At 44.9% G+C, this 25628-nt stretch overlaps 3 protein-coding genes across 6 annotated transcripts; 2 read left to right on the top strand and 1 right to left on the bottom strand.

Moving 5' to 3' along the window:
* Window positions 1–10716: 10716 nt before the first annotated feature.
* On the bottom strand, window positions 10717–15127 carry LOC109753728 (uncharacterized). 2 transcript variants are annotated; one of them, XM_020312648.3, is made up of 8 exons: window positions 14873–15127; window positions 13917–14075; window positions 13078–13135; window positions 11801–11872; window positions 11627–11722; window positions 11321–11413; window positions 11105–11178; window positions 10717–11013 (listed from the first exon to the last, which is right to left on the bottom strand). In XM_020312648.3, the coding sequence occupies exons 2-7, from the start codon at window positions 14063–14065 to the stop codon at window positions 11122–11124; spliced, it is 525 nt and encodes a 174-aa protein (XP_020168237.1). In that variant the 5' UTR covers window positions 14066–14075; window positions 14873–15127; the 3' UTR covers window positions 10717–11013; window positions 11105–11121. The 2 variants fall into 2 exon arrangements, with proteins under 2 accessions (XP_020168237.1, XP_073366837.1); XM_073510736.1 differs by lacking the exon at window positions 10717–11013 and having other exon boundaries at window positions 11170–11334.
* A 96-nt stretch (window positions 15128–15223) lies between these two features.
* On the top strand, window positions 15224–19251 carry LOC109753727 (isopentenyl phosphate kinase). Of its 3 annotated transcripts, none has more exons than XR_012205230.1 (12): window positions 15224–15424; window positions 15519–15761; window positions 16202–16299; window positions 16446–16488; window positions 16887–16948; window positions 17062–17118; window positions 17545–17580; window positions 17690–17767; window positions 17970–18036; window positions 18168–18230; window positions 18567–18732; window positions 18837–19251. XR_012205230.1 is itself a non-coding variant. In XM_020312647.4 (12 exons), exons 1-12 carry the CDS (start codon window positions 15355–15357, stop codon window positions 18927–18929), a joined length of 1014 nt encoding a protein of 337 aa, XP_020168236.1. In that variant the 5' UTR covers window positions 15227–15354; the 3' UTR covers window positions 18930–19251. The 3 variants fall into 3 exon arrangements, 2 of the variants coding, with proteins under 2 accessions (XP_020168236.1, XP_073366836.1); XM_020312647.4 differs by having other exon boundaries at window positions 15227–15424; window positions 18629–18732; XM_073510735.1 differs by having other exon boundaries at window positions 15245–15439; window positions 18629–18732.
* A 269-nt stretch (window positions 19252–19520) lies between these two features.
* Window positions 19521–24444, top strand: LOC109753730 (clp protease adapter protein ClpF, chloroplastic). Its single transcript, XM_020312649.4, has 11 exons — window positions 19521–19780; window positions 20159–20572; window positions 20785–20844; window positions 20929–21020; window positions 21222–21300; window positions 21372–21465; window positions 21944–22056; window positions 22901–22946; window positions 23613–23653; window positions 23740–23898; window positions 24003–24444. Exons 2-10 carry the CDS (start codon window positions 20234–20236, stop codon window positions 23893–23895), a joined length of 1020 nt encoding a protein of 339 aa, XP_020168238.1. The 5' UTR covers window positions 19521–19780; window positions 20159–20233; the 3' UTR covers window positions 23896–23898; window positions 24003–24444.
* Window positions 24445–25628: the final 1184 nt, after the last annotated feature.

Raw genomic sequence — 25628 nt, 5'->3', positions numbered from 1 at the left:
GGATTACATGCCTACACTGAATTGATGAATTGGAGTTATTGTGTATTGCTCTAGGTTGTGGCTGTTACATGATGAATATCATCCAACACAAATATCCACCGCTGATCCAATGCCTACACTTTTCTCATATTGATCTTTGCTAAGTTACTTTCGTTGATGCTACTGTTACAATCATTACAAAACTGCTATTGTTACTGTTATTACAACTATCAAATTATCATAATATTGTGCTACTAAACAATTTGCTGCAAATATTTATTTCTCCAGATGTGGTTGAATTGATAACTCAACTGCTAATACTCATAAATATTATTTGGCTCCCCTTGTGTCGAATCAATAAATTTGGGAAATACTATCCTCGAAGACTGTCGCGATCCCCTATACCTGTGAGTTATCACTAGGTAGTATCCCTTATTGTATTGGTGGCCATTGACCTCAAAGTTGACCTTTGGGCAGTTGCCTTTTGCAAGCATTCCGAACACTGGAGACCGCTGAAGCACGTTGACGTCATTGTAAGAACCTGCCATGTCAACAAAGAGTGTCAAATCTAGATATCTTGTGATGCCATAACTTCGAGTATGCAAGCTTTAACATGCCCCTTATATTGCCCCTGCCAAGCAAATGGAAAGTTCTTCCACTTTTGGTGCATACACTCTATGCTATCGAGCATTCCTGGAAACTAGGCATGTCCAAGTCCGCCTGTCGATGCCATGTACAACAGCAGGCATGTCCAAGTCCGTGCCCGCCGGCGATGATCATGGAGGTGAGGGCGGCGCCGGTGCTGGTGAAGGACCCTGCCTTCTCGTGCTCCGACGGCGGCGAGGGTGACCATAGATGCCGGCAAGGGATGGGCCTCGGTGGATGCGGCGTGGCCGTGGGGAACTGGTTGGATGCGGCGGCGGCCTGAGTACTGTCGAACCGACCAGAAAATGGGTGGCGGCGACGAGGGCAGGGGTGTCGAGCATTGAGGAGGGGGGAGGAATTACTGATGTGCCACCAATGGGCGGACCAGGGAGAGGACAAGGACGGGCGTCGTGCACGTCGGCGCTGTGTCTGCGATACCGCAAACTGACTGCGGCTTGAAGCTACGTCGGTATTTCCCCAAAGAGGAAGGGATGATGCAGCACAGCGGCGGTAGGTATTTCCCTCAGTGATGAAACCAAGGTTATCGAACCAGTAGGAGAACCAAGCAACACAACGTAAACAGCCCCTGCACACAAATAACAACTACTCGCAACCCGACGTGTAAAAGGGGTTCTCAATCCCTTTCGGGTAGCGGCGCCTCAAGATAGGCAAACGAACGTGAATAAAAATGTAGTAGATTGATAGATCGAACGCCAAATAAAATAAATAAGAATAAAACGCAGCAAGGTATTTTTGTATTTTTGGTTTAATAGATCTGAAAATAAAAGCAAAGGAAAAGTAGATCGCAAAGGCAAATATATGAGAAAGAGACCCGGGGCCGTAGGTTTCACTAATGGCTTCTCTCGAGAAAAATAGCAAACGGTGGGTAAAGAAATTACTGTTGGGCAATTGATAGAACTTCAAATAATAATGACGATATCCAGGCAATGATCATTATATAGGCATCACGTCCAAGATTAGTAGACCGATTCCTGCCTGCATCTACTACTATTACTCCACACATCGACCGCTATCTAGCATGCATCTAGTGTATTAAGTTCATGGAGAAACGGAGTAATGTAATAAGAACGATGACATGATGTAGACAAGATCTATCTACGTAGAGATAGACCCCATCGTTTTATCCTTAGTAGCAACGATACATACGTGTCGGTTCCCCTTCTGTCACTAGGATCAAGCACCGTAAGATCGAACCCACTACAAAGCACCTCTTCCCATTGCAAGATAAATAGATCAAGTTGGCCAAACAAAACCCAAATACCGGAGAAGAAATACGAGGCTATAAGAAATCATGCATATAAGAGATCAAAGAAACTCAAATAACTTTCATGGATATAAAAAGATAGATCTGATCATAAACTCAAAGTTCATCCGATCCCAACAAACACACCGCAAAAAGAGTTACATCATATGGATCTCCAAGAGACCATTGTATTGAGAATCCAGCGAGAGAGAGGAAGTCATCTACCTACTAACTACGGACCCGAAGGTCTACAAAGAACTACTCACGCATCATCGGAGAGGCACCAATGGAAATGGTGAACCCCTCCATGATGGTGTCTAGATTGGATCTGGTGGTTCTGAACTCTGCGGCGGCTGGAATTGATTTTCGTCGACTCCCCTAGGGTTTCTGGAATATTGGGGTATTTACAGAGCAAAGAGGCGGTCCGGGGGCACCCGAGGTGGGCACAACCCACCAAGGCGCGCCTGGGCCTCCTGGCGCGCCCTGGTGGGTTGTGCTCCCCTCAGAGCACCCCCCAGGCGCATCCTTGGCCCATTGGGTGTCTTTTGGTCCATAAAAATTCTCCCTGAAGTTTCGTTGCATTTGGACTCCGTTTGGTATTGATTTCCTGCGATGTGAAAAACATGCAGAAAACAGCAACTGGCACTTGGCACTATGTCAATAGGTTAGTACAAAAAATGATATAAAATGATTATAAAACATCCAAGATTGATAATATAACAGCATGGAACAATAAAAAATTATAGATACGTTGGAGACGTATCACAAACCCGGCCCAACTTTGGACCGAACATGGGTCACGGCGGACAGAAAAACGGACACCCGTCCATTTTCGTCGGTGCATTGGGCCACGTTTTCTATCTGCACATATCCAAATGGACGCGGCCGGACCAAATGGGTCGCCGCATTGGAGCTGGCCTAATTTCATGTCTGGAGAGTAGAGAAAACCTTTTAAAAATTGGGGGTCGGGTGTTGTTAAATCTTGTACAAACATGATTTTTGGTTCTTAAATTTGGTTTTAGGTTTGCTAAAAAAATAGTCATTTATCAAAAGACAAGACTAGTCTTTTTTTGGCAAAGACGAGTCTAGTCTTTTTTCTTGCATGGTAATACGTGTCTTATTAATAAAATAAAGATTCAGTTACAAGCCATGTAAACACCGACATTTCTGACTGAAAAGATAGGATAATCCTATGCAAAAAACCAGCGTCCGTCTCTCTCTACCAAGGAAAAGAAGACAAATCACCTCTTCACCCGAGCTCGATGCGACTCCATCGCAGTTCTGCAGCTTTACGAACCTCCAAAGTAGTTTGTCTGAAGCCAAATCATAGCCGTTGAAAGAATCAGACCGGCGCAACGTGTCCGCGGACACGCAATCTAATTGCAGAATTGGCACCTCGCACGACTACGATGTCGGAGGAGGAAACCGGAACTCTCAGCTGCCAACCACCAACCCAGCACAACATGCACCTTCTTCCAGCTGTCACCTGCGTAGACAACCGTCTGCGCGTACTCCCGGACGGCAAAACCTCCTAGCTCCACCGTGACGTCGGAGACAACGCCACAGCTACAGGGATAAAGCAGAAGGAGAAACACACCTGAAGGGGTCGCCGCCGCCGCCGCCTCCCCGAGACCATCCGTGAACCCTAACGCCGCTGATCTAAAGGATCGGTAAACACACGATGCCATCAACTCCCAGACACCGCCGTGAAGGACACTGCCGATGTGAGAGTGGAACTGAGACAGATTTATTCGCCTGGGCGCCGCTCCCACAACTCCAACGACGCACCACGACCTGCAGAACCAAACCCTAACTACTATGCAGTGGAACAGGGTCCCCCTCCCTTCTCCCGTCGGAGCAGTAGTCTTTTTTTTTTGCGGGTGATCGGAGCAGTAATCGGAGGGAGAAGGGACCAGCCCTGGCCGGTGGAGATCTGAGGTAGAGGATCGCCTCCCTAGTCGCCCTCACGTGGCAGCGGCTAGGTTAAGACGAGCCCAGTCTAACACGACCAATTGATTTGGCAGCTCGTCGTAGTGGATGTGCGTACCGGACCTACGTATGCGTAAAGCGACGCGTGGCCCGGGCGGCAGCGCACGGCGCGCGTACCCAACCCAACCCTCGGCGGTCCGGGCCGGGCGGGCGCCGCGTCTTGGATCGTGCGAGCCGCCGCCGTCGGAGCGCGCGGTGCGGGGCCGTAAAACGCACCCGTTGTCGAGCGACGTCACACGCCGCCCGCATGCGCGGATGAGTCCCACAACCGCATGGCATCGCTCGCGTGATCAGTGTGTAGGTGCAAGGGGGGCGCATGCGTGCTCTAACAAACTGGCCATGAGCATCTAACTAATGGTTCATGCATATGCATGAATGGAGAAGATACTCGTTTTTTCGCAAGGAACATGCATGAGGGTATGGATATGGCCAAGGTAGCGTGCCTTTTGCAGGTAGGCTAGCAGCTCTCCGGTCTAAGTTTTGAGGCCTAGCTAGTGCATGGAACTGAGCAGAATTAGTTAATTTTTCCTTGATTGCTAATGTCGTGTCAGCCTTAGAATCAAGTATTGGAGAGCGGTTGATGCGGATGGAAGGCAGATATATGCTTGGGAGAGCCGTTAATTTGCTCACACCACAGACCAAATTGGTCCTGATTTATTAAGAAACTCCACTAGTAAAGCATATATCTTTCTTTAGCATACATGTACATTCCAAGCATATATATTTTGAGTGGAATCAGTTGAAACACACGTTATGTATTGGTTGATGAATTAACACTTATTGGAATGACAGGCTCATCCACATATTGTTTACGTTTCATTTCTATGCTTGTTCAAGTCATGTAGCTGGTCGCCGTTGCTTTCATACGTACGACTTGTTCCAATTCAGAAACCAAATCAAGAAAAAATGAGTTATTGGATCTCTCTTCTCTTTCCAAAGGATTCCAAGACTTGTCTAGACCACATTTTGTCCCAGAAATCAAACAACAGCTTAATTACGACGACCCCAGAATAAACGCACACCTGACTGGCCAATGATGATAACTTACTTAATTTCTCCCATAGTTTATACAGGACTGACGAAGGAGACGGTATCTAGCTATCTATATATCTATATCTAGCAGCGGGAGACAAGATGATGATCAAGTCCAACCTGAACCAACTACAATTCCCGCTGCACCTGATGTCTGTTGGATCGTCGTCCTCGTCCATACCAAGTCAAAACCTACACCGTTTTCTACACACGTAGCCGCTGGAACTACACGCCGGCACCTGGACATGCGCTGAAAACAATCCGGTACGTGGTACTTGGATCCATCCGTTTAATTCCTGCCTGCACCACGGTTCACGGACAAGCGGATGATGAAAACCCTAAAAATGATTAACTAAGTGAGCATCATCCATGACACCTACTGTGCGTGATGGATGGATGCCGGGAGGAAGAATTGGGCACAACGCTGGCTGCTGGAGGCCATTAGTTTACTCCTGCGAGATCCCAGACAGGGATATGCTCCGTTTGCCTAGTTTAACACAATGCGTACGTAAGAATGCGATGGCCAGCCCAGACAGACGACGATCGTGCGTCAGTGGCCGGGCGGTCCGCTGCAACTTGCGCCTACAAAATGCGATATATATACTTATATAGCAAGTCCCGTTATGTAGCTAGCTAGCAGGGGGAATCCTCAACCTCCTCCTATAGACAAATTAACTATGGGATACGTAATTATTTTCATGAGCTAATTAGGCTAGTTCTCAAGTTAATTAGCCATCCTTGTTAATCAGCTTGCCGGGATGAGGCAGCGATTGAGTGATTAGAGGGATTCCGTTCCCTACGTAATAAGCAAGCCTAAGGCTAACGATGTTTTATCTCAAGTCAAGTCTGGGTGATGTACTCCCAAATTAATCAAATTCAAACGGCAGTTTTATGTGTCCTCTCCTCCGTACTCATACATGCCTTTCATACATACATATAGTAGTAGACTAGCGTCGCGGTGACGTGAGAGGAATAACGATGGGCGTTGGAGCTGGACTAGCGAGCTGATGAATGGAACGAAAGCCACTCCCTGAATTTGTTATGCGCTAATTGGCGCCGTGTGTTCCATACGGAAAGCAACCGCGGACCCGACCGGGGCAAACAGACCTTGATGATCCGAGACTAGCTAGCAAGACAAGAGAGAAATGAAGGGATCGACGTCAATGGTGCCGGCCGTCACGATCGGGTGCTATCGATCGGTCGGCACCCGAGGAACAGACGGGGATGGCATAAAATGTTACTACCAGTAATTCAAATGATCCCCGTGATCTCGATCGTTCGTTCCCGGCCGTCTCCGGTGGCCGGCACCGGCACCGGCAGGCCGGCCACCACCACCACGTACCAATCAGCTGATGCCCGCAGGCGTGCATGCACCGAGCAGCAGCAGCAGCATATACTCCTACTTTACTCGTGCGGGCCGGGCGTCAATCAACATGGATGCATGGCTACTTGCGTAGGGTGATTGGCTCATTGGCTTGGCCCGTTGGCATGCATGCCGTTTACGACGAATCACTAGTAGGATCTATCGACTAGATTGTGTTCACCAGTAGGATATAGACAGGGGAATTATTCGTCCTCGGGCCCGAGTAATCCAGGCATGTACCTTGACTTGGCGCCACGATTGTCTTTGCTTTCCTCGGCATATCCCGACCACACGGCCCTTGAATTAGTAGCAGGACGGTACGTACGTAGTTTCTTGCTTGCTGCTATATCCTATAGCAGATTAGGTAATCGGCTGGCTGCCGCTGATGGATCGAGTCTTTGATCAAGTCTTGAGTGACATCAGTGAGTTGATTGTTGATTCCACGGAGCAGTGCAAGTGCAACCTGCGGTGGTTGGGCTTGGCTTTGGGCAAGACGGGACAGGTGCCGCCGCGTCCATGTGTGCCTGCTTTTGGACTGGACGACTTTTGCACTGCACAAGGCACATCGCTTTCGAGTTTTAACCGGGCTGTATGTATGCCCAATATGCAATGTATATAGCCTCCAGCCCTTTACTGGCTACTGCAACAGAAACACCAGCTAATTCTCTTACTATAAGAGGCGAGGCGAGGCGAGGCTCGGATAGATTCTTAAGAGGATTGTGTGTAGATATTATGTACCTGCAGTCCGTAAACCAGCAGGCAAGGGGGACACTTTGAGCTTGCTGTTGGTGGGGATGTTGAACAGCAAAGTGGCACTGTGTTGTGTCTAGGCTCGGTTAACCTGACAAAAAGGGGGAGATTTGATTCGACTTTAGGTACTTTTATTTGCTTTTGGAGCTAGCTAGTGCTAGTCCAACGTACTCCATAGGAGTATAGTCATTTCCACTCTCCTCTTAATTATAGTTAGGACTACACAACAGAACAATGGCAATGGCTAGCTCCTACGTACATTCATGTTCAAAAAGAAAAAGCTCCTACGTACGTACATATGATATGAGTACGCATTATTACTAACAAAGAGAGAGGCCGGAAATGATTCTTGTCGCCCAAAGAAAATCCACTCTCGATCCTCCAAACCTAGCCACTCTATCTGTTCTTACAAAACGCACGCACATCCAGCCTCGACCAAGATAGTCGTCGTCCCGCACGTCGTGTCTACTCCGATCCTACTGCCACAGCCAGAGCTACACCGCGTAGGCAATTTAGGTCGGGGCCGCGTCCGGACCGAATCCAAAACGCCGACGGGAACAGGCCGACCGTATGAATCACCGCTGTCCGCCGTAGCGTGGATGGAGTCCAACTCCATCGGCGCCCAGTCCCCGACGCGCCGCTACGACGGCCAATGCCGTTTGTCCTTTCACGAGGCTGCTATCCTCGCCACCCTCACGTACTCGTCCCTACCTACACGGCTACACACCACCATCACTACCACTACACGGCGCGCACTGACCGGCGATCGATCATCTATCGATGACCACATGCGCGCTGGGCGGTTGGGTCGCCGTCGATCGTCATCTGGCCGGCGCCTTGTTGGAACGCGGCGGCGTCTCGGCCGGGACAACTCATATTTCTTTCTTTGCTTGCGTCGCATTGCATTGATCGGCGTGAAAACAGTGCCCCGATCCTGACAAGTCACACTTTAGGCGGTGCACGGCGGATCCTGATATTGACCGCGCCGCGCCGCTCTGACTTTGAGACCGAGCTACGGCCTACACGCCACGCTAGACACCACCTGCAGACACCATGGTCACCAGCTGACGAGCTGCCTACGAGCTGACCCAACCCGAACCGGTGGACGTGTGCGGGGACAGCACGGCTCTGTAGGCGTGCGACCAAGGGACACGCCTACGGGCCGGACCACCTCCAAATTAGTTGACACAAGCAAACATGCAGAGAGGGGATCGACCGATCATGGCGCGTACGCGGCTTGATTAACCCAGTCACCGGGCAAGACCCGTTGCTGTCCTCGTAGTCCCCGGCCCGATCGAGCCGTCCTACGTGTTGATCCGACATGTCGTAAGCGTGTGATGTTACTGCTCACACAAGATATGGTATCTCGCTATCACGCGACTACACGAGGGCAGGAACATGCTCCGGTGGAGAAACCGAAGTTTGCACGTTGGATCGAGACATGTGATAGCTAGCCAAGTGTCCATCAAACTTGACTGATCATTACTGTGAGATTCGACATTGATCGACTCATGTTCGTAAGGGCGTCATAATCGAAGCCGCCAGACACGGGACGCCGCGCTGCAGGTGCTTTATGCACTTTGGAGAGGCTGCTTACAAATAGGCTTGTGGTACTTCCATTTGAACTTTTTAGAGGATTTGATCACTCGCTTCTTAAGAAGTCACACCTTCTACTTTCATTTTCTGTGCTAGCATTATACGTTTCTAGGCAGGCACCTAGCTTTGTTTCTAGATTCAAGACTATCCTTCATTTTGGTTGCACCAGATGCTATTTTTTATGTTGTTTTCCCGTTATCTAATGATAGTGGAGCCCGGCCATGAAGAGCCATGTTCTACGTATGAACGTGTACAGCCGTACAGTCACTACGTAAGAGGTCATGTGCTACGTATGCACAAGATTGGTACGTATGGTTTAGATATCATACTGTGGTTCCTAGCTAGCAGCAGCTGTTAATATATGATATATCCTTTCTGGTCAAAGTCAACAATCACACGAGCAAAATCAACACGAGCGAATCCTGAAATGTTGACGGAGAATTATCAATTATCTGGTCGAGAAATCGCGGCGTTCAGAAACATTATTTCATCCTCGTTGCACTTTCGTTTTCTGTGCTAGCATTATAGGTCACCTAGCTTCGTTTCCAGATTCAAGACCATCCTTCATTTTGGTTGCACCAGATGCTATTTTTTATGTTGTTGTTCCGTTATCTAATGATAGTGGAGCCCGGCCACAAAGAGTCATGCTCTACGCCTGAACATGTACAGCCGTACAATCACTACGTAAGAAGTCATGTGCTACGTATGCACAAGATTTGTACGTACGGTTTGGATACATATTGTGGTTCCTAGCAGCGGCTGTTAATATATCCTTCCTGAACAGATTGGCCATGTTGGTCGACTGGTCAAAGTCAATAATTCCACTAGCAAAATCAACACGATGATCATCTGGTCATGAAATCGCCAGAATACAAATCAATCAACCAGAAAAATAAATAAAGTAATTGAATCAAACTCGTGCCTTCGGTCCAAAACCGCCGGCAACCAGTGGGCAGCGGCTGCTCGATCGTCTAAACCTCACGCCGGCTGATGGAATCAAACTGTCGTAGGCCGGCCGTCTTCTTTACCTTGAAGCCACCTCCAACTACAACGTGCATGCATGGTGGTATATCTTGGGCAGTGCCCGGATTAGACAGTACGACTCCTTGAGAATGAGCCAGAGAACTTGTAACATATCTTTTTCTTTTATAAAAATATGATACGTTATTGGCGTACTCTAAAAAAAAGAGTGAGTCGAGGCAACGAAATAACAGTACGGTCGACGGCTGACCTCATGCATGTGTTCCTGACCTGTCTTTCCTTGCCCGACAAATCTCTTTTGCACCAAGCCACTACCACTAGCTGTCAAGCGTCAACTATGCTGACATTGCATGGAGCAGCAGCTGGCAGGAGCGCCCGAGGCAAGGCGTTCCAGAAGTGCAAGGAAAAATAAACTTGTCGTGGCAGCAGTAGTGTAGATTCTAGGGAAGCATACACACGGGAGAGTCTGTGGCTCGACAGGTGGCCCATTTTTCTCCTTTGTTTTCCCAATGTGGAGCAGTGAGACTTGGACGGACGAAGTTACCTGTCGTCGCAAAATTCTTCGTGTGAGCCTAACTTTCCTGGTAGGATCCGACTTGTGATCTCTTGTGTGCAAGCAACGACGATGTCATCCGGCACCGGCAGAGCCTCAAGGGGATTTGATTTTGTCGCAAAATTCCTTACGACGTTTCCTTGTCTATCCTTTGATCAGACAATCCAAAAACGAGAATATATGCCTGCCCGCAGCGCAGGCACGCCCCAGGAACGCGCCCATGAGCACAAGCAGCGTACCGAGACGAATTGGACTGTTGCTGGGATATGGAAACTGGTTTGCCATTTCCGAGAAACGGGGCTCACTCCACTCCAGGTGCACCTGGCACCATCACCTGACCGTTCTTGGGTCGACAAGCAAACTGAAGGCCGCAGGAAGGGGGTTAATTGCCCGGGCTGCTAACAGAGCATCTGCGCGCTTAATTTGTGGAAATTAGAGGACGGGAACAGGCAAGCATTTCGGTGGCCATGCAATGGCATGTGCCGCCTCCATCATCAGACGGTCATTACCGAGCATGCGGCATCATCATCAGCTTATGCCGAGAATCTCATAAGCAGGATGAGGTTGCAAGGAAAGAAGGGGAGAAAGGATCTTCCCAATAGATTAGCATCAGTTGCGACTAATTTGCCTCCAGCGGACAAGTACGAGAGCTGCATTTGCATTAGCACAGGTGATGTGCTGTCAGCGGAATATGTCAGCTCTGCACCTACATCAGATCAGAGGCCTAACGACGCACCGACTCGGAGCTAAGTTCACATCTCGACCAACTGAATGTTACAGGAAACGGAAATGCTTTCAGAACCATGCTTCGACCAAAGACTGCAAGGCTGAAGAACCTTTAAGAGGTAACTGTTCATTGACCTATGCAAATTGTAAACAACAAAGATGTCAGTTATCACACAAACAAGAAAGAAACAAACAAAGAGGCCACACTATACAAAGAAGCACTTACCAGAAGCTGAGCTCAAGTTACTCTTCACACTTATCTGCAGATCTCAATGCCCTGTTCATGTTATCTAAATAACCCTGTCCACAAAGGAAAATTCTCAATGCGTCTAATAGCAGTTCTCAACTGAACGACCCAAAGATCTACTATAATGGTTATGACAACTGAAAACATGAACCGAGTGACTGGAGTATGATGTCATCCTGGATTTGGTGGGCGCACCTGGAGTATGCAAACTGCAGCAAATTTATCTGTCATTGTTTTGGTCTCAACTGGATCATTTAGTTTCAGAGGATTTAAAAGGGCTTCTACGCACTGGAGAAACAGCATCATTTGAACCAAAAAGCAAGATCGATCAGAAAACTTCACAACCAAATACTTGTAGAAGAGACATGACAGTCATTTCCCAACAAAACAGCCTAATAGCAGTCTTAAAAACTACAATGTATCCGATGGCCAAAACAGTACTGCAGTCCACACCTTATCCTATTTGAATAAGAAGACACACAGAGAAAAAGGGGCTATCACCTTTGAGGTAAAATTTTCATCCCAATATGTGTAGCTCAAATCATCAAGTTTCCCAGTTTTACAAAGCTCTCCTACAAGAAGGCTTACTTGTGATGCCTGTTTTACAGAAAAAGAAACATTAGAAAACATAAAGTGAAACAGGAGGTGAACTATACTACCAAAAGGGCATCGTACATCTGGAGAAGATTGACCCTGTAGGTTGAATGGATAACCCACAACAAGCCCAGCAAGGGAGTAGTTTTTAACCTATTCACAAAACAAAAGAATGGCATTATCTTCGATATGCATAATTGAAAATTAAAGAGAGGTCAGAAATCCAGAAAAAATATAACATATGGAACAACTGAAAAAAGTAATGAATGAGAAATCACTAAGTTTGTAAACTTGTCAAACACTACTACCAGTGTTTGATGTCTTGTGCCGCACTGTGATTTGAAATCTATAAGAATCCTTACTAACTCTAGTAAGATAGTTTTGTTATGGTTCTAGAAAAAAGGATAATAGCAAAGCTACACTTGAAAGGCCACCAGATGCCCAACGGAGCCTAAATGAGTTATCTATGCATAATATGGTGCAGTATTGCTTCTTAATAAATTACATGCAGTTCTCCTGCATATTATTGGCAAAATATTTGGTGCAGTATTGAAAAGGCCAACATATTTGGGTAATATTTCCTTCGTGTTATCAGTGCATGCTTTGCCAGGTGATGGCTTTCGCTTGAACTTCTGGAATATATGTCGCATATATCTTCTCGCTAGAAGATTCTACATATTCCTCTTATTCCAGATGCGCCATAAGATTGACAATACTACCCGATTTTAGTGTTTGCTGGCTCCCAGCGGACATCTGTAAATTAACTTTGACCAAGCCTGCATCAGCTCCATTCTATGCACAAATCTAAGTTAAGAGTTGCGATACCCATCCATGAGGCCATGACACTCCAAGTTAGCACCAGCATTGCGATATAACATGCCTGCAATTTTTTAGTTGAATTTTGCAAAGTGGGACCAATGGTCATTTGCCCATCAACAGATTAAAAGCCTATCAGAGGTGAGCATCTTTTCTGTACAGCTAGATACACACAAAAATCTACCCATTCCACATATATATGATGCTGTTTTGATTTGTTTGTGGTCAATTATCAATGTCACCCATAAATATCTTAGAAAGGTAAATGAAATGGGTAACTTGAGTAAAAAGAAGCCAATACAGATAGACCTGAAACCCTGACTTAATGCCAATAAGAGCACATTCCCTTTTTCGGTTTTCCACATTAAGTTGAAGCAAAATTTGCATTTTCAGAATGCAAAATCAGTTTCAATCAAAGATAATTTTTGAAAAATGGTGGTGGGAGCGAACAAGCATTAATTACAGAACAAAATGATATTTTTTATCGAGTACTTGATCTTGTGTTTATCAGTAAGTTTTAAACGTGAACAAGTACAACATACCAGTGTTTTGAAATCATCTGCCATCAAATTAATGTTTGTCTTTGTCCTACCCAAGACACTGCAGAATATCAATGCACTTGTCAATCCCAATATGTAATTTTACCTTATTAAGGAAATGCAAGCGTGTCATCTATCTCATCACCAAATTATAGAAAAGAGAAGCTACTGGGCTATCATTATTTTTTCTCTCAAGATAAAAGTACTCACGACAATAGACCAAGCACATTATTGCAGAATTAAGACGACATCCCATGTCCAAGAAACTGGGAGTATAATGGCAACGACAATCATGACTACACTGAGTCAAGCCACTCTGGTCTGGGTGAAACACATCAAACACAGGAAAGTCATGATTACTATCCAAACAAGCCTTACAGGGCACATAAATATGAAAGCAAAGAAGTTGTGTGATCGAAACAGGTCCCTAAATAGAAATGTGTGTCACAGGATTTTCTAAACCACAACACTAGTTTTTCCCTAACAAAATTGAAGGTCTACAGTCATTTCATATAAAATGAAGTTATGCCAACATCAACATACAGACATCGCTCTAGTCCTAACACAATCGTGCACAGAGTAAGCCCACATACAAATTCAATGAATTACTAGAAGTGCTTTGTTTGCAGTTGGACAGTCCAATTCCAACAGGGTGATAGTTTGTACTATTACTTACAGAAAAATTTCAAACGTTGAGTGAATGGACTGTAAATACTCCACTCCATTCAGCCATTAAGAGGAATGGAATATAACCATTCTTGTGCATTACTTAGGAGCATACATGACCACTTACATTTGCATCAAGAAACATGTCCTCAACACCAATTGCTAGAAGCCCATACCTTAGAGGCAAGGCAATCCTGTTTTTCTGATCAGAAACTGCCAGCCCGACGTACTTACTACCAACATCGAGCCCGAGAAGCCGAGGCTGTTTCTTGGACCCACCCTCAAGCAATTTCCGGAACAACTCCTCCGCTTTCAACAGCCTCATTGTACACCTCCTGTGCTTTCAAGTGCGAACACAGAAAGACGTAAGACAAATGTGGTATTGCAAGTAAGCATATAACACAAACCTTCAATCATACACATCTGAATACGTAGTTCATTTGCTAAATATCACTGATCTACACTGAAGGGACGAGGTGAGTGCGTGGTGAGCCGGGAGGGAGCGGCGCCTTGGGATGCTAGAGAGAGGGGCTAGCAGACTGTGATCTGAGGGGAGGCGTTGGCGAACAGACAGCGGCCTTAGAGGAGGTGTCGGAGAGCCGGCGACCTAGGTCTAGGAGCCAGTCGACGGCATCTGATTGGAGAGACCTTGGAGCGAGAGATCTAGGATTTTAAAACAGGGTGGTCCATCTTCTTTCGACAACAAATATGACATGGCAACGTTCTAATTAATTTACCAATAGCACATAGAAATAGATCAATATGGTCTTACGGACATATTAAAATTCTCAATTTTGCATAAGAGAATACTACTTACATAATACATATCTTGAGAAGTTCAAAAAAGACAGTGTGGCATTGCTAATTTGTTTAAGAGTGGCGTCGTTAGAGTAACTTGTTAAGAGTGGCAAACAATCAAACAAATCTTGTCATTGATCGGGTGTTCAAGTACTGGATAGCAAAATTATGTGTATGTGCTCACAGGACTGTGTGTACATGTACTGGATAGCAAGTCCGGTTGTTTAGCTAACGCAATAGACTTGACTCTACCACCTGATTGATGCAATAGACAGCAAAGAGCAAACCCTGAATCAGGAATTGGGAAAGGGCAGTGCCACAGTCGACAACTTACCTCAAGTCCTCAAATCGGACTCAAGGCTTGCTGCCGGAGTCGGCGGAGAGCGGACTGGGCGGCCGGTGCCTGCTTGCAGGGGCACCAAGGAAGCGCAGTGGCGCCGAGCGCTGCGGGCGGCTCCTGGACGTCTAGCGATGAGGAGGCAGACAGCGACGTCCGACGGCGTCCGGCGAGGCAGCGAGATCGGGAGCCGAGCCGCCGAGGTCGGGGACGAGCAGGGGCTCGGTGCGTCTGCCTGTCCCAGTGTTTGTTGGGCTGAGACGGGCCGGGACGACTTTGTTGGGCCTTTCTTTCTCAGGCCCATCTGTAATTTCCTATGGCCTGGCCGGTCTAAAAATCTGTAGCGTCCACACTGTAGATCCGACCATGGTCACGCTGAACTGAACTCAAGTGGTGCTCAGATTCCCGAGCCCTCCGCTTTTTCGGCCAGCGGTCATCGGAGAGACGGAGACTGCGCGAGGACGAGGGGAGGAGCTCCCATGGCGGAGGCGGCACGGAAGCAGCGGAGCCCCGCCGCGCCCCGCCCCGTCCGCTGCATCGTTAAGCTAGGTGCTCTCTCCAGCCGTATGTTTCCTTGTGTGCCTCTGTACCGGCGTGCGCCTCTCCAGCCGGGGCTGATTCGACGAACTCTGTGCTGGCGCAGGCGGAGCGGCCATCACGAACAAGGGGAAGCTGGAGAGCATCGACGAGGAGAGCCTGCGGTCGGCGTGCGCGCAGCTGCGGCAGGCCATGTCCGAGTCCGACGGCACCGCCCCGGAGAAGGTTAGGGGGATGGACTGGAGCAGGAGGCCCGGCGATCCGGCCGACCCGGTCGTGGACGCGGAGGGGTTCGCGGGTATGGCGGGGCTGGGGCTCGACAGCAACTTCGTCGTCGTCCACGGCGCAGGTATATATAGCTCGGAATCTGTGTTGCCTCTGGGCACTGGCTCTCTGTCTTACGCTTGCTGATGAGCTGAACTAGGTGATTTCTGATTTGGGTGTAGAATCCAGACGAACTGATGAACATAATTTGGGATGCTATGTGCTGTCAGAATTGACGCTAACTACCAAGTGACCTTGAAATGCCTCTCAGTGAGCGAGCCATGCTTACATTATTAGTGCAAATAACCTGCTTGGAAGATATTTAGCATGCAATGGGTCTGATTGATAGTCTCTAGGGTCTGCCTGTAGGATAGTGCTGAAGAACCAGGGAATTTGGTCAGTTCCAATGTTATACGGTACCCGTAATCCCTGTAACTATAATTGGGCTGCTAGAGTTTGAGTTTGTAAAATTAGTGTCATGATATCAAGATTGTAATAGTCCTCTATCTGAATTTACTACTTCAGGTTCTTTTGGCCACTTCCAAGCAAGTAGATCTGGAGTACATAAAGGAGGGTTGCATTCAACACTGGTGAAGGCTGGCTTTGTGGCTACAAGAATTTCAGTACGGTGCACTTCTAAAATTTCACTATCATGTGGATATCGTAACTTCCAGTTCCATATTTTTTTTCAGGATCTTGTCGATGTATGCCATGCTTCTTTGATGCAATGCTTAAACAGTGTTCTAATAATATATATGTTGCAACATAGGTGACTTCTCTCAACCAGGAAATTGTTAGAGCCTTGGCAAGAGGTACACTACATAGAAATGAAGACTAGTGCATTTTATGCTAATAATTCAGCTACATGCTTATCATGGTAATCTGTCATTATGGTGAACTAATCAACTAGTGTGTTGTCATTAGTGTCGTCTTGAATAGGTATTGAAAGTTCATGATTATGTTTATTATTGTTTTTCCACAGGATCTGCATGTGTTCCTTTGTCTGGATGAATTATGTCGTGATCTGAAGTTTTTACTTAAATTGCAAGGATGCATGTTCATATAGCAATAACAATTCATATATCTACTATGTATTTTCAATGACCTGACCAGCTTATATATCAATTTTGTGATATATGTTTTATAAAAACTATTAATTTTTAAGTGTGAATCAGTGGTAAATAAATGACTTGTGGAAGTGCTTCTGCAGAAGGAATACCGTCTGTTGGGATGTCACCATTTGCTTGTGGATGGTCTACTCAGCGAAGAGATGTGAGCAAACTAGAGGATTCTTGCATCTTTGGATAGACACCTGACAATACACAGTTTTTGTGGATATATGTCTAATCGTGTAAACAAAGATGTTGACATATGTGCATTTGCAGCTTGCATCAGCCAATGCTTCTCAAATCATTGAGTCACTCCATGCTGGTTTTGTCCCTGTAAGCTATTGCACCTTAGGTTCTTTAGTAATTATTTCTGTAGAAATTTTCTTTGATCTAAGTTTGCAGCCCAAGTACGGCAATTATGTGAATCATATGCGGCAAAAATGTTGTTTCTGGATATTAGTAGCATACTCTTTAGACTTGTGTTTAATGAGCATTGTTTACATGGATCTTTCACTAATGCTTTTGGTAAGCTGCAATGATTCGCAATACATATATGTTCCCAACATAGCTCTGGGTGTATTGTTAAGTAATAGATCAGTTCTGACATTTGAAATAGCTCGGACAGTTTTTCAGTAATGTTATAAGAATAAGGGAAGCATCGCCTAACTTCCACGTGTTCTTTTTTCATCTACATATGAAGAAGAATACAAACTTGCAGCTATGGTTTTCTGTGTAGAATAATGGTCTGTTTCCTCGCAGGTTTTGCACGGAGATGCTGTTCTTGATGAATCGCTGGTGAGTTTTAAATTGGATTATGCCCACATTCTTGTTTAGATTCACATACAGGTTGGGACACACTATTTATTCACTTGTACTGAGACTGATGTTAGGATTAAATGACCAGGACTGCACCATATTGAGTGGGGATGTCATTATACGCCACCTTGCACAGCTTTTGACTCCAAAATATGTCGTGTTTCTGGTACTGTTACCTTGTCTCCTTACCATGACTTGATCATTTATTGTAACAGTATGGCAACTTGCTGACTTAGCTGTACTGTCTTTCTTATAATTCAATTTTGTTGTTATAAGATGGGCTTCATCTTATTTCATTTGTATGCACCATGCTTCATATGTTTCATTGTTTTGCCAAGTTTTTCTTTACTCTGACAATTGATATTTAGACAGATGTTCATGGAGTATATGACCGTCCTCCAACTGACCCAAATGCAGTACTTCTCAAAGAGATAGGTTAGTATCCACCCGTTGTAGATCAACTTTGTCTGCATGTGTAATCTTCTTGGTTGATATACATCAATTATTGTAGGGAAATGCAGGAAAAAACATGCAATTCCAGTTTACTGACATGTGCTGCTTAACAGAGGTAGATGACAACGGAGGCTGGTCGATTGTAAAACCTGCATTACAAGGCAACAGAAAAGAAGGTATCATCATGTCTCCCTTCCATGTGTACCATGATGGTTGAGTGGTTGATGTCTGCATAGTTGTGTAGTATATACTGATGAAGGCATGCCGCTACAGCCTGCAGAGGTTGAACATAGCAATTTCAAGTTGATAATTGTAAAACAAAAAAATGCTTGATTCAAGTAGTCAGTGATGATTTCCCAAGTGACAACCTTATTATCACCAAATGCATTCTTTGTTCTTATGTATCGTTTGAAGGGGGGGAAATGCTTTGAGGAGCAATTATCTGTAACATGAGTCGCTGTCATCAAAATTATGGTTTATTGGACTGAGAACAGACTAATTTCATGATCCAGATGTACTGCTTGTAAACTAGTATCGCTTGTATAAGCCTAAGATATCCAGCGATTCACTGCAGTGGAGATATCAGTAGCCGCACACGACACCACTGGAGGAATGGAGACCAAAATACTGGAAGCTGCCGCGATAGCTAGGCTTGGAGTTGATGTGTACATCACAAAGGTGTGAATATTTCCTCTGCTCATACCGTAAAACGTGACTAAAACGATAACTAAATTCATAATGCGACAGTACAGTTTTTGTTAAAAAGTTGTTTTGTGATGCAGGTTGACACTGAGCACTCCCTGAGAGCCTTGAAGGGGGATGTGAACACAAGCTCGGACGATTGGCTTGGGACTGTTATACGCGCTGCCAAATAGAGTTCTTGCCACAGAAGAGAAGCAACGCAAATTTTTATGTCGCGTAGGGTTCGCTGATGAGCTTTGATGTTCGCCAGATGATAATTTAGAGGTTTATTCCTACTGCGATCACTTTTTTTGCTGAATGGCACGCTAGTGTTGTGACCAATGGTAATACCTCCATATGTCCGAGAACACGGAACATTCCTTTGTGATTTACAGTAGCCATTTATTACTTTTACGAGAAAAATGCAGTTGTTTGTCAGCTGGAGTGAGGTGGATTTTCTGTAATCAGGACCATAAACCAATAGGTTTATATAAATAATACCCCTCTGTAAACAAATAAGTTATCTAAAACGTCTTATATTTGTTTACAGAGGGATTGTTACTGAACTGAAATAATGAGTTAAACGTTGAGGAAATCATTTGCAAATCGTGTAACCTATTTTTGATAGTTTGATAATCAAATCGAAGGCAAGGCAACCATAGGGTGCCTCGCAAATAAATAAATAAAAATAAAGCAACCATATGGTGCGATGCAGTACCTTTTCATTTCTACATTTCCCGGCAGAAATTTAACTCGAATTCCACGAAAATCTTAATGCAGGCAGCAAACGCTCGGGCTAAAGAACGAACGACTGGTCCAGGGCGAGGCGAGTTGGGAGCTGGGGCGCCCTATCCACCAAACATCAACCACTACCGTAGGCATAGCAGCAGCGACAGAGCGCAACACCAACGCAACCCCGTTCCGTACCCTGGCGCCGCGCAGCGCCCACGCGTTCCCTGCGCCCGCTCCAGCGGTCCCTCGCTGCGTGTACCGGCGCCGCACCGTGCTTTCCTCCTCTCCCCCAAGCCCAAGGCCGCCGCCTCCGGTAACCGAGCTCTGCTCCCTCCCCGCCCCGCCTTGATTTTTCCGTGCCCCGCCGCCGCCGCACCCTGTAGCATCGTCCCCCTCTCGTCTCGATACTTGAACGCCAGTTCTGCAACTCAAAAACAGATTGACCAACATTTAGGGATTAGAAGAACATGCCCCGCAATTTTTTTTAAGTAGGATTTCTAGCACTGCTTTTAAATAGGAATACGCCTTTGTTAATTCAGGTGTATTTTGTGGTTTCAACCTATTTAGCAGAATTATAACGAGTTTCAGGCAAAGTTGCTTCAGTTCATCTTATTAGAGCATGTCATTGTTTGTTTGTGTGCTCTGGTGCAGTTGTATGTCCCATTAACTAGCTGCTTACGACTGTATGTAGGTGTGGGTATTGTGCCGCTCCAGCTGTGGCGATCGACCCGTGCATGTTTTGGACCTATCACATTGCGTATATACAATGCAAGGCATATCTGTGTGCGATTCGGTCGCCGCGCCCCACGGAACAAACTGCAGATCAGCCTGTGTTGCTAGGAATGATCTGAGGTTCTGTTACAAAATAAATCCTGCAAGCCGTGGGGCATACGCGTGGCGCTGGTGTGCGGAAAAGCTGCACATGGGGACCAACCGTGGAAAAATAAACACCACAGTAAGGACCAATGCCAGATGGTTCTTTGGAGGAGATGCTCGTAACAGTAACAGTAACAATAATGCGGCCGCGAGGCTGGAGCGCAGTGAGTCTGCTAACGAAGACATCTTGATCTTCTACTTTCAGCTGGATGTACAGACTCGGATACAGGTGAGTGTTTGCTTCTTTGCCACCACCTCACCGCAATTACTAATATCTGTCATACTGTAATTTTTTACCAGTCAATTGTCTAGATTACAGTTTACTAGTTGAATCTAACATCGTTTCACTGTTGTTTCCACTGACAACTGATACATCCAAATGTTTGATAATTATTTATGCAAATCGAACCTCACTATTGAACTCTGCTTGGTTCTTGCCAGTATGCATTGAATATAGAGCAGTTTGATGCGGCAAAGCAATTAAGGGAAAAGCTTGCTGAGGTACCTTAATGGCGTTCACTTCTAAGATAAGTGAATTTTGAGGATAATTTCTCTGTGAAGAAAGTCTTATCTCTTATTTTGTAGATCGAAACAGAGGTAACTAGGCAGCGTGAAGCTAAAAGAGGTTCATCGAAGAATGAAGCTCAGGATAAATCTTTAAATCTCCTACGCGCGCGGTATGTTGATATTTCCTTGGTACCCGTAAGGAGAAGATTTAAAATACTATAACATGTACATTTTCCCAATATAATGATTATGCTCTGGTGCTCCATTTTCTTAATTAACATATAGGCTAATCTCGTAAGGGAAAATTTGTTGTGGAACACTCCAAAGTTGGTTCATTTGGCAGAGAGCTCACCTTTATCCTTTTGTTGCAGTGCAGATTTGCAGAATGCTATTGAGAGCGAGAACTATGCTTTGGCAGCTGAGCTGCGTGACACAATCTCTAAGCTTGAGGTATGCCAAAACTTAGGTGCACCAGTCATGTCATGATTATGTTAAATAGCTTTACTTCAAATGTCATGTAGGGTGATTCTCTGGCACTTTCTGCTAAAGCCCTGGCCTACCAAAGTGTGAAATATGAGTTTCGACTAGGGCAGAAAGTACGCCACAAAGTACATGGTGAGTAATTTTGCACCATCTGTTATTGTTAAAAGCTCTGGCATGCTAAAGGACTGCTAATAATTCCATTGATTGTTACTCCCTCCGTTCCAAAATAGATGACCCAACTTTGTACTAAAGTTAGTACAAAGTTGGGTCATCTATTTTGGAACGGAGGGAGTATTTCTAAGTAAACATATCAGTGTTGGTCACTATCTTTTTTTGTCAACAATAGTTTGTCGATTGTTAAGTTGTTCAAGTTTGCGTTCCTACAGTCGGAGACTGAACTGAACCACTGAAAGTAATCATATGTATCTCTAGCTGATATGTAGGTGTGACCTATATTTAGGTAATTATACTGTAGTAGTATATGGTTTGAAAGATTTGAGATATTTTTTTATCTTTATTCATTTGTTTGTCATTAGGCTTAATTTTTGTAGTTCAGCACTCACGATTCATTCATGTGAGACACTTTGTCTTTTGATTTCTCCTGCTGAAGGATATAGAGCTGTGATATGTGGCATGGATCCTGTGTGCTGTGAATCCAAGTCATGGATGGAGACGGCAAATGTGGAGAAGTTATCTAAAGGACCAAATCAACCTTTTTATCAAGTAAATGTTGCTTCCAGTTTAAGTTGTTCCTCAGTATCCACAGTTCCAAGCAAATCTCAGTTCTTTTTTCTTGTAGCATCTGCAAGATATATTTTAGTGCTAATTTTGTCAAGTTTAGAGCTTAGATTGTGTTACATGGACGTAATATTAGCGCAATGACAACCATTGATACATGATTCTGGCAACGGCTAACTTAGTGACATGGTACATCTTGTACTTGACTTATCCTTCTGTGGCCAGTTGGCCCATAGTCCTGATTTTAAATCCACGATTGTACACCTTGCACACAAGTCCTGAAATTGCTGAGAATCTTTTGCAAGGTTGTGATGGGAACTTTCATTTATTATAACTTAGTTACCATCTAAGCTAGCTCATCATAGCAATATCTATCTATCCTTCTTCTTACTTTCCTCCTTGCAATATAGCACATAAAGGCTTTGAATTATGGATTTGAGGTGATGGAAAATAGGGGAGCCCCCTGACAATATAATAAGTAGGAACCCAAATCCGTGTCCACAAGGACATAAACCAGGTGGTGGGATTGTACATCCTCCCCTACCCAGGTGAGCTAGGCTCACTTCCTGAGGTGATGATATTCACAATTGTCCTTTTTTTTAACCCTGAACTAGTTAACCATCCCCTTCATAAGGAAAATTTGTTAGTGTAAACACTGTTTCTCTCTGGAATCTGGATTGGCATCTTCGTTGGACTCTGCTTTAACTTCAGCATGGTTTTGCATGCTGATATGTGTGCAATTTAATCTACAGGGTTCCAAATCTTTGTTTTAACTGGTTCCAAAAAAAATCGTACACATTATGATGCTGTGGTATTGCTATATTTTCAGGTGCTGGTTGATGTATATGCTGATCCAGAACTCCTTGTTGCATATGGTACTATTCTCTTCTTTTCCTAATCCATATATATGTGGGGCTTTTGAAATTGTTCTTTTTTTCAGTTGAAACAATGCATGCCCTTTCTGTGCTCTTCAGATACCGTGTGCTGAATATTTTTTGTTCCAAAATTTTGTTTCTGCTATGCTATTATTCATAAAACTTCCCAAAATATGCATCAAAATAGATCAGTATTTCACTATGTCTCCTAACTCCTTGCACCCTTTTTGTCAAGAATGAAGGGGGAAACCTTCTGAGTTCTAATATCCGAAGCCAGCCTACAGTTCATCAACAGTGTTTAAAACAACCGAAAATAAAAAGAAATCAGCAACTATATTTTCCTTTGTACCTACCCTGAAAAAATGTAGAATGCAGATCTTCTCCAGTCTGTTTACTATATATAATCTTCGCTTGGCGAAGGTGGATCGCTGTGTGTTGACTGTTCTGGTACACCATTGTGGAGACAATGCCACGATATCTAGAAAGCTGGTGGAACCAAATCAACAACGTCTAAGATGTGGAACTTTAATAAGCATACCTTTTTATGTTTTAAGTACTGTACAAGAAAACAATATAGCAGGCTATTTCATAAAAAAAAATCCGTTCATACTTTTTTTTTGTCTATCATTGCCATTTTGAGATATGTTTATCGCTTTGTAATTTCAGTCGCAGAAGAAAATCTTTCAGAAGCTGAAGAATCAGAGAAAGTGAGTTTGAGTTCCTCGTTTGCTCGGCTGTTTACCTCTTTTTTTTGCCAAAGTGAATTGTTGATTATTCCGTTATTAATATATAGGGAAGGTTTGAGCACCCCTACACCGAATTCCTATTTTATGGCGAGGACACAGCTCGGGACTTCATTCCTGTGAAGCAACTCCGTGAGAAGTATGACCAGCCACGCTATGAAGCTTCTGGAGATGAAAATGACGACGATGGCACTACAAATAGCTAAACGGTGAGGCTGCACTGAGAATGTGGAGTTTGTCTATTTGGAATAGACTATCAACTCTTCTTTTTGCAAGGAAAATAGACTAGCAAATTGACCTGATTTTCATTCAGGTAGCAGGATTTTTCTAAGAACATTCCTTATTCACCACCACCAATGAGGATCAGAGAAGATAGAGAATCAAGGTACTATCTAGCGTAGCTACAGTAGCACTGAGTGGGCAGGTGTAATTAAGACCGAGTCATCGCGGATATTGCAAGAAATCACAAAAACCTGCAATGAGAGGAGCTACATGCAGTATCCGACCTTGCAGATTGGGGAAGCATTGCGCTGATAAAATGTGCAACTTCCTCCTGCGCTTTTGAGTGCAAGTGGTTCTAAAGTCAATGAATGTGAAGAAGATCCTGATAGATATTCAGTGTATATTTGGCCGAGTTCTACTGCAGCTCTGTCCCCTCTGATGGGCATATGTACATAGCATGATTACTACTACATCATACGTACTTGCAGTTTTGCTGGAGTATATGGTATATGCAGGGCTTCACGTACAGTACAGTACAGATGTTGGACTTCTTGTGTTTGGTTAAGCTTAAGCTGCCAACTTCTGGGTCCAAAAGCTATAAGCTGAAGGTCTTCAGCAAACCAACTTCCTTAGGGCAAGTCCAACACGAATCACCAAGACGAACACATCAAATGTCCGTAGAGGCGTAGACAGACATGTCTGCGGATATTGAATGGGGGAGCCAGCTATCCAACCAGAGTCGCCAAATGCCCGCGCCTGGTCCGGCCTTCTCCATTTGACATGCATATATCAATACCACCTTAATCATATGTTTAATTGTTGTAAACATGTGCAATCACAAACAAAAAGCATCGGATGTTCAATATGTATTTACCTCCAACTGATCCCAAAAGTCCGGTTGTTTGTGCCAAAGACGCCCTTCTTTGGCTCCAGCCCGGCTATCTGTGGCAAATACTTCACCCTTCGACACCCTCAAATTGCCCAAAGCGCTTCAACAAGCAGGCATGGTAGGCTAGGACAATCTTTGCCAAATCAGAATCCTAATCCAACATCTTCATGAACAATATCTTGGAGTCATTGGAAGTAACCTTGGTCTCAAGATTCTTCACCTGGAGCTTGAGCTTGTCTTGCATCTTCAGGAACTAGCTAAACCTCTTCGTCGTCTTTGACTCCTTCACCTCAGGCGCTTGACACATGTCTCCTTCGTAATGATGACCTCGAACTTCTCCTTCATCTTGTCCGCCGCCCCTTCTCGTTTCTCCTTCTCCTTTACCCACTTCCTCCCTCAATTCCTAATCACCTTCTTCGCCGGAGCAAAGCCCTTCTTGTGTTGGAACGACTAGATCATCACCTTCTCCTTCATTGAGCACGGCGGTCTTGATGAAATTGGCAATAGTGGCAGGTCGTTTAATTTGCTCATTCAACTTCATCCAACAATGCATAAGAAGGTTATTAAACTAAAGATTCAACAAATGATCTCATATCCTTATTAACGTTTTTTTGTATCTAAACATACCAAGGTTCGTCCACATCCCTGAGAACTAGGAGTTTTACTCGTACATAGGAATGGCGGATATCATGTAAATAGTGATGGTAAACATGGATGGATCAAACAAGTAATACATGTAACAATCCACAAAGGGTTGGTATTACAACAAGATGGAGATGGAGGATGTTGATGATGGATGATGGAGATGGTTGATGTCGTTGTCCCCTT

This window comes from Aegilops tauschii, chromosome 3 (assembly GCF_002575655.3).
Source record: "Aegilops tauschii subsp. strangulata cultivar AL8/78 chromosome 3, Aet v6.0, whole genome shotgun sequence".
Classification (NCBI taxonomy): domain Eukaryota; kingdom Viridiplantae; phylum Streptophyta; class Magnoliopsida; order Poales; family Poaceae; genus Aegilops; species Aegilops tauschii.
The sequence above is the reverse complement of the archived record's forward strand: the minus strand, read 5'-3'. Positions and strand labels throughout refer to the sequence as shown.